The sequence below is a fragment of the Brassica oleracea genome, chromosome C6 (assembly GCF_000695525.1).
Source record: "Brassica oleracea var. oleracea cultivar TO1000 chromosome C6, BOL, whole genome shotgun sequence".
Lineage (NCBI taxonomy): Eukaryota > Viridiplantae > Streptophyta > Magnoliopsida > Brassicales > Brassicaceae > Brassica > Brassica oleracea.
This window is the reverse complement of record NC_027753.1, coordinates 8,144,649-8,153,760: the sequence shown is the minus strand read 5'-3', so window position 1 is coordinate 8,153,760 and position 9,112 is coordinate 8,144,649. Positions and strand designations below refer to the sequence as shown.

The 9,112-nt window shown below is 35.9% G+C and overlaps 2 protein-coding genes across 2 annotated transcripts; both read left to right on the top strand.

The window, feature by feature from the left end:
• The first annotated feature begins 1,552 nt into the window (after window positions 1-1,552).
• Window positions 1,553-2,101, top strand: LOC106297378 (uncharacterized mitochondrial protein AtMg00810-like). The gene has a single exon (XM_013733627.1). It carries the CDS (start codon window positions 1,553-1,555, stop codon window positions 2,099-2,101), a length of 549 nt encoding a protein of 182 aa, XP_013589081.1.
• Window positions 2,102-4,420: 2,319 nt separating this feature from the next.
• LOC106297377 (uncharacterized mitochondrial protein AtMg00810-like) lies at window positions 4,421-5,309 on the top strand. The gene is made up of 2 exons (XM_013733626.1): window positions 4,421-4,796; window positions 4,912-5,309. The coding sequence occupies exons 1-2, from the start codon at window positions 4,421-4,423 to the stop codon at window positions 5,307-5,309; spliced, it is 774 nt and encodes a 257-aa protein (XP_013589080.1).
• Window positions 5,310-9,112: the final 3,803 nt, after the last annotated feature.

The following is a 9,112-nucleotide window of genomic DNA, read 5'->3' as shown; positions in this document are numbered from 1 at the left end:
GGTTTTTGTTTCCTTTATTTATGGTTATAATTGTAAATACCGTAGGCGGCTGTTATGGGATGAGTTGAGGATCTTTACTCAAGATTCTATGTTATGTGGAAAGCCTTGAGCTGCTTTGGGAGACTTTAACCAGATCTTAAGCCCTCAAGAGAGTTCAACAGGTTCTATGAGAAGAATCTCTCGGGGTATATCAAATTTTAGGGACTGTGTTAATTATGCAGGCTTGTTCGATAGGCCATTTATAGCAATGCATTTACCTGGTGGAATAATCAAGAATACTCACCTATAGCGGAGAAGCTTGATATAATCCTCATCGATAATCATTGGCAAATCAAATTTCCTATGGCTTATGCCCACTTTGGAGAACCCATCTTCTCAGATCACGATCCTAGCTGCATTATCTTTGGGTAAAGAGCCAAGACAAAAAAGCACTTCATGATCTCACACTTTCTCTGCTCACCAGGATTTTCTCACCAGAGTTGCTATTAACTGGCATGAATCATCAGTTCAAGGTTTTGAAATGTATTCACTTTCAAGGAAGTTAAAACTCCTCAAGAACGAAATCAGAGACATCGTGAGCAGTACTCAGACTTGGAAGCTCGAGTCAAAGAAGCCCATAATCTGCTCGTTGATAGTTAGATAAATATGATGCATAACCTGAGTTGCAGCTGTCTCAACTTGAAAAGGAAGCTCATAGGAAATGGATTACCCTGGCTATAGCTGAGGAAAATTTCTTACAACAACACTCTAGAGTGCTCTGGCTGAATGTTGGAGACCTAGATACATCTTTCTTTCACCGGATGGTTGCAACTAGACGTTCAACTAACCAGATTCATTACCTTATAGACTCACATGGGAATCGAAAAGTTCTCTCAAATTTCAGTTTATTGGAAAATACATATGTTGTCATTAAAATCTATCAAATGGGATTTGGTGGGGTTTAGATAGTATTTTATAGTGAAAAAATAGTGAATCGAAATACCAGCTCCTATGATGCTATTTGAATCTTAAAAAAAAAAAAAAATTTTTACTTCACATTTTGAAAAGAAAATCAAACTTTTTGATTAAAAATTGAATTTTAAACTTTATCTATTATATATATTTCATAAAACAATAAAATATAAATTATAGTAATTTTAAAAATAAGATATCATTTTAAATAAATATTTAAATTTTTAAAGGCTTTTTTTTAAAACTCTGCAATTTCTTCAAAACACTTAAACTTACTTAAATCTCAGATCTTCTTGGATTTACTCAAAACTTTATTTTTTTCAAATTCTTGATTCAATAAGCCTCTAATCAAGTTTCTCGTCTTTGGAAATCTTTATATGGCCTTAAACAAGCTCCTCGTTGTTGGTTTGCTAAACTGAGCAAGGCGCTTTTGGCATTCGGGTTTGTGCAAAGTCAGGAAGATTACTCTCTCTTCACATATTTCAACGACAAGAAGAATATATGTCTTCATATCTTAGTCTATGTTGACGACTTTATTATCGCTGGGAATGACATCTCCATCATTCAACGGTTTAAATTATATCTCCATACAAGGTTTAAAATGAAAGATCTTGGGAAACTAAAATACTTCCTTGGGTTAGAAGTTGCTCGTGGTCCAGATGGTATCTTTGTCTCACAACACAAGTATGCGTTGGATATCATCACTGAGTGTAGTTTGTTGGGCGCTAAACCATCTCCCACGCCTACTGAACTGAATCGCAAGCTTGTCATGGCTGATAAGACTAACTCTCATACGTTACTGACTGATCCTAGCAAGTATAGGCGGCTGATCGGTCGTCTTATATATCTTACCTTCACCCGGCCAGACTTAAGCTACATTATCCGTATATTGTCTCAGTTCATGCAAAAACCACTTGAAGAACATTGGCTAGCAGCTCTACGTGTGGTTCGCTATCTAAAAGGGACGTCTGATCAAGGTATTATGTTGCAGTCTAAGTGTAATATGCAGATAAATGCCTACTGTGATGCGGATTGGTCTTCATGCCCTGCCACTTGCCGTTCGCTTAGCGCATATGTTGTTTTTTCTTGGAGATTCCCTTGTATTCTGGAAGACAAAGAAACAGAGGACAGTCTCTCGATCTTCGGCTGAAGCCGAATATAAGGCCATGGCTGACACGACTTGCGAATTAAAGTAGCTCAAGCGTCTACTGGGAATGCTTGGCTTCGCGCAGAATGTGCCGATACAAATGCATTGTGAAAGCAAGTTGGCTATCCACATAGATACAAATCATGTCTTCCATGAGCGCACTAAGCATGTTGAGAATGACTGTCATACAACTCGGGATGCAGTTAAAGCCAAACTTCTATCGCTGGAGCACATATCTACGAAGGAACAACCGGCTGATCTTCTTACAAAAGCTCTTCCTACACCAACATTTCAGTACTTGATGTTCAAGTTGGGAATTCGCAATACCTCATTGCCAACTTGAGGGGGAGTAAAGAGATAAACATGCTAATATGTTTTCATATCTTTATGGGATTAGATAAATATGTAATCGTTACCTAGATGGATTAGGAACTTCTCATGCTGTATATATACACATCTTCTTGTATCAATAAAATTACGCTTTCACAATATATTTCAAATTTCCCCATGATTTCCACAAAGGTCTCGAAAAGCAGTAGAAAAAAGATGCGATGGAATGAAAAGGAGGTTCTCGGGGAATCACCCCAGCAAATATATAAAATCTTGATATGTTAATGGACTCTTTTTCTAGAATGTAAGAATAATCAATAGCAAGCACAATAATATGCAAAAATGGCTACGGCAGTCCAAGCCGTATTTTGGAAGTATTATAGATACTAGAGTCACACTCCATAAGTCTCATCGGTATATACCATCAGCTTTTCCGGTTTTTGTTTCCTTTATTTATGGTTATAATTGTAAATACCGTAGGCGGCTGTTATGGGATGAGTTGAGGATCTTTACTCAAGATTCTATGTTATGTGGAAAGCCTTGAGCTGCTTTGGGAGACTTTAACCAGATCTTAAGCCCTCAAGAGAGTTCAACAGGTTCTATGAGAAGAATCTCTCGGGGTATATCAAATTTTAGGGACTGTGTTAATTATGCAGGCTTGTTCGATAGGCCATTTATAGCAATGCATTTACTTGGTGGAATAATCAAGAATACTAACCTATAGCGGAGAAGCTTGATATAATCCTCATCGATAATCATTGGCAAATCAAATTTCCTATGGCTTATGCCCACTTTGGAGAACCCATCTTCTCAGATCACGATCCTAGCTGCATTATCTTTGGGTAAAGAGCCAAGACAAAAAAGCACTTCATGATCTCACACTTTCTCTGCTCACCAGGATTTTCTCACCAGAGTTGCTATTAACTGGCATGAATCATCAGTTCAAGGTGTTGAAATGTATTCACTTTCAAGGAAGTTAAAACTCCTCCAGAACGAAATCAGAGACATAAATCGTGAGCAGTACTCAGACTTGGAAGCTCGAGTCAAAGAAGCCCATAATCTTCTGGTTGATAGTTAGATAAATATGATGCATAACCTGAGTTCGCAGCTGGCTCAACTTGAAAAGGAAGCTCATAGGAAATGGATTACCCTGGCTATAGCTGAGGAAAATTTCTTACAACAACACTCTAGAGTGCTCTGGCTGAATGTTGGAGACCTAGATACATCTTTCTTTCACCGGATGGTTGCAACTAGACGTTCAACTAACCAGATTCATTACCTTATAGACTCACATGGGAATCGAAAAGTTCTCTCAAATTTCAGTTTATTGGAAAATACATATGTTGTCATTAAAATCTATCAAATGGGATTTGGTGGGGTTTAGATAGTATTTTATAGTGAAAAAACAATGAATCGAAATACTAGCTCCTATGATGCTATTTGAATCTTAAAAAAAAAAAAAAATTTTTACTTCACATTTTGAAAAGAAAATCAAACTTTTTGATTAAAAATTGAATTTTAAACTTTATCTATTATATATATTTCATAAAACAATAAAATATAAATTATAGTAATTTTAAAAATAAGATATCATTTTAAATAAATATTTAAATTTTAAAAGTTTTTTTTTAAAACTCTGCAATTTCTTCAAAACACTTAAAACTTACTTAAATCTCAGATCTTCTTGGATTTACTCAAAACTTTAATTTTTTCAAATTCTTGATTCAATAAGCCTCTAATCAAGTTTGTCGTCTTTGGAAATCTTTATATGGCCTTAAACAAGCTCCTCGTTGTTGGTTTTCTAAACTGAGCAAGGCGCTTTTGGCATTCGGGTTTGTGCAAAGTCAGGAAGATTACTCTCTCTTCACATATTTCAACGACAAGAAGAATATATGTCTTCATATCTTAGTCTATGTTGACGACTTTATTATCGCTGGGAATGACATCTCCATCATTCAACGGTTTAAATTATATCTCCATACAAGCTTTAAAATGAAAGATCTTGGGAAACTAAAATACTTCCTTGGGTTAGAAGTTGCTCGTGGTCCAGATGGTATCTTTGTCTCACAACACAAGTATGCGTTGGATATCATCACTGAGTGTAGTTTGTTGGGCGCTAAACCATCTCCCACGCCTACTGAACTGAATCGCAAGCTTGTCATGGCTGATAAGACTAACTCTCATACGTTACTGACTGATCCTAGCAAGTATAGGCGGCTGATCGGTCGTCTTATATATCTTACCTTCACCCGGCCAGACTTAAGCTACATTATCCGTATATTGTCTCAGTTCATGCAAAAACCACTTGAAGAACATTGGCTAGCAGCTCTACGTGTGGTTCGCTATCTAAAAGGGACGTCTGATCAAGGTATTATGTTGCAGTCTAAGTGTAATATGCAGATAAATGCCTACTGTGATGCGGATTGGTCTTCATGCCCTGCCACTTGCCGTTCGCTTAGCGCATATGTTGTTTTTTCTTGGAGATTCCCTTGTATTCTGGAAGACAAAGAAACAGAGGACAGTCTCTCGATCTTCGGCTGAAGCCGAATATAAGGCCATGGCTGACACGACTTGCGAATTAAAGTGGCTCAAGCGTCTACTGGGAATGCTTGGCTTCGCGCAGAATGTGCCGATACAAATGCATTGTGAAAGCAAGTTGGCTATCCACATAGATACAAATCATGTCTTCCATGAGCGCACTAAGCATGTTGAGAATGACTGTCATACAACTCGGGATGCAGTTAAAGCCAAACTTCTATCGCTGGAGCACATATCTACGAAGGAACAACCGGCTGATCTTCTTACAAAAGCTCTTCCTACACCAACATTTCAGTACTTGATGTTCAAGTTGGGAATTCGCAATACCTCATTGCCAACTTGAGGGGGAGTAAAGAGATAAACATGCTAATATGTTTTCATATCTTTATGGGATTAGATAAATATGTAATCGTTACCTAGATGGATTAGGAACTTCTCATGCTGTATATATACACATCTTCTTGTATCAATAAAATTACGCTTTCACAATATATTTCAAATTTCCCCATGATTTCCACAAAGGTCTCGAAAAGCAGTAGAAAAAAGATGCGATGGAATGAAAAGGAGGTTCTCGGGGAATCACCCCAGCAAATATATAAAATCTTGATATGTTAATGGACTCTTTTTCTAGAATGTAAGAAGAATCAATAGCAAGCTCAAGCACAATAATCTGCAAAAATGGCTACGGCAGTCCAAGCCGTATTTTGGAAGTATTATAGATACTAGAGTCACACTTCATAAGTCTCATCGGTATATACCATCAGCTTTTCCGGGCTAGAATTTTTTTTGTTAATTATGAGTTCGCTGAGTTGGGATGAATCTGCCCAGATGATCACTTTCCAGATTGAGTTGACTCAATCCACTACAGAGGTTTTTGTTTCCTTTATTTATGGTTATAATTGTAAATACCGTAGGCGGCTGTTATGGGATGAGTTGAGGATCTTTACTCAAGATTCTATGTTATGTGGAAAGCCTTGAGCTGCTTTGGGAGACTTTAACCAGATCTTAAGCCCTCAAGAGAGTTCAACAGGTTCTATGAGAAGAATCTCTCGGGGTATATCAAATTTTAGGGACTGTGTTAATTATGCAGGCTTGTTCGATAGGCCATTTATAGCAATGCATTTACTTGGTGGAATAATCAAGAATACTAACCTATAGCGGAGAAGCTTGATATAATCCTCATCGATAATCATTGGCAAATCAAATTTCCTATGGCTTATGCCCACTTTGGAGAACCCATCTTCTCAGATCACGATCCTAGCTGCATTATCTTTGGATAAAGAGCCAAGACAAAAAAGCACTTCATGATCTCACACTTTCTGCTTGCTCACCAGGATTTTCTCACCAGAGTTGCTATTAACTGGCATGAATCATCAGTTCAAGGTTTTGAAATGTATTCACTTTCAAGGAAGTTAAAACTCCTCCAGAACGAAATCAGAGACATAAATCGTGAGCAGTACTCAGACTTGGAAGCTCGAGTCAAAGAAGCCCATAATCTGCTGGTTGATAGTTAGATAAATATGATGCATAACCTGAGTTCGCAGCTGGCTCAACTTGAAAAGGAAGCTCATAGGAAATGGATTACCCTGGCTATAGCTGAGGAAAATTTCTTACAACAACACTCTAGAGTGCTCTGGCTGAATGTTGGAGACCTAGATACATCTTTCTTTCACCGGATGGTTGCAACTAGACGTTCAACTAACCAGATTCATTACCTTATAAACTCACATGGGAATCGAAAAGTTCTCTCAAATTTCAGTTTATTGGAAAATACATATGTTGTCAATAAAATCTATCAAATGGGATTTGGTGGGGTTTAGATTGTATTTTATAGTGAAAAAACAGTGAATCGAAATACTAACTCCTATGATGCTATTTGAATCTTAAAAAAAAAAAAAAAATTTACTTCACATTTTGAAAAGAAAATCAAACTTTTTGATTAAAAATTGAATTTTAAACTTTATCTATTATATATATTTCATACAACAATAAAATATAAATTATAGTAATTTTAAAAATAAGATATCATTTTAAATAAATATTTAAATTTGAAAATATTTTTTTTTTAAAACTCTGCAATTTCTTCAAAACACTTAAAACTTACTTAAATCTTAGATCTTCTTGGATTTACTCAAAACTTTAATTTTTTCAAATTCTTGATTCAATAAGCCTCTAATCACTTACCTCGTCTGTTTGCAAGTAGATTTCACAAGGACCACTAAGAAGGAACTCTACGATAAGCACAACTTTAAGTGTTCTAGAAACGCGTGGCCACCATTATCTTCCAAGAATTTCGTTATTTGTGTGTTATATCGACATTTTATGCAATGAACAAGTTTATCAAAATATCTTGTGTTTTTGCACCATTTGTTTTTCTTTTGCAATTCTACTAATTTCCCTACTGTCAGTGTATAATTATAGCATGTTCTACTATTACCTCTAGAATTCTCTATTAATTTTTAGACTGCAGTTTCTACGAACGCAAAATATTTTTTTTTTCTGCTCGTTTAGTTGTGTTAAATCACTAACGTGATTCAAGTCATTCATCATATTCCTAACGGTATCCATAACTTTTTGACGATTTTGAAAGAAATTATCTTGATATAAAGTTATACTGTTTAAAAACTCTCTTTTTAAACAATATCGAATTCTCTTTGACAAAAATAAACAATATCGACTCAATTATTAGTTGATGGGAGCAAAAACGATAAAAGATGAATGATTATGAATTTATGATACCTAAACAGGGGGGACCTGTTGAAAGGAGACCGCTGACGTACGTGTCAAAACGTGCACGATGGATTATTCGTAAACGACATTCACGTTGCTCTTCAGTCTTTATAAGACAGCGACTGTCTGACAGGTTTGTGCCGTCCACATTCCCTAGAGTGATTATGATACCTAAACAGGGAATTATTTGTGCCGACCACATTCCCTAAGGTAAAGCAACTTTTCAATAATATAACCAGCAAAAGTTTCCAACAAGCAGCAAAGACATTTTTTCCTAATTCGTGATTAAGGTTTATTTGATATATATTTATATATTTGTTGAAGTTTAATTTTCCTAATCATATGAATTATCCAAACCGTTATAATGCTATCATCTATCTATATATAAATATATTTGCTTCTCTCCTATGCTGGCACCTGCCACGTCAGAAAGTCATGCGTTCTGGAGCTGACACGTGTTCAGATAAGTAAAACTATGTGTTTCATTTAATCGAGTTATGTTTCGTTTGTTCACATGTTAATGGGCTTCTAAACATTTAATTGGCCCAACGGAGAGAGGTTGTCTTCCCCGATGGCGTGACCAAATATTAAGGCTCGTGTCCTCTTCGATCTAAACCAGCTATGGAGGAGATATGATGAATTGAGTGAATCAAATCGACGTGAAAAACCTCTGTGCCAAGCTTTAATTGCGTCTTTTCCTCTTCTGTTGTAGTCTTCCGAAGCGTTACGTAACAACCTTCATAAATGCTTCCATGATTTCTCATTCATTGTATCTCGCTTTATCATTTTTTCCTAGCAATGAATCTCCACCTATAAAAAGGTAAAGCTTCGTCTCTTGAAAATCATCCTCACAAATCCAATAGCATTCGATATTTTCTCATTATAATAGTTAACTCCTCTGTTCGACTTGCTGATCTGAATTATGAGTTGTTCTTCCACCTTTGAGGTGAGGTTGCTCAGTTTCTGGGAAATTGACATGCTTTTTATTGATTCAAAGATATTTTGTTTTTAAAACATATCTTAGTATTGAAATAAAATGTCTTTACGATTAATTTGTCTTTACGAAGAAGGTTGTATAATCTCAAAAAAAAATTGAAAAATTGTATCCTAATGAAGGACTCTTTGATAACAACAAAGTGTCTTTACGAAGTCAAAAATAGAAGGACATACATATCCCTCAGTTATGTCATCGATATGGTAAATGTACTGAAGGAACCATGACAGAGGAAGATGTTGTCTTGAGAGAAAGTTCGAACAAAAAATATGGCATGAAAAAGTATAAAAGTTTCCCGTTTCCTAAATCTGAGGAACATGTTCTCATGAACCAGAGTGGTCATCAGAAGAGTTAAAAGTTTTTTTTTCCGGTTTCTTAATCTAAGATGTGTTATTTGTTTTGGTTTTTGGAACTGTAGAATG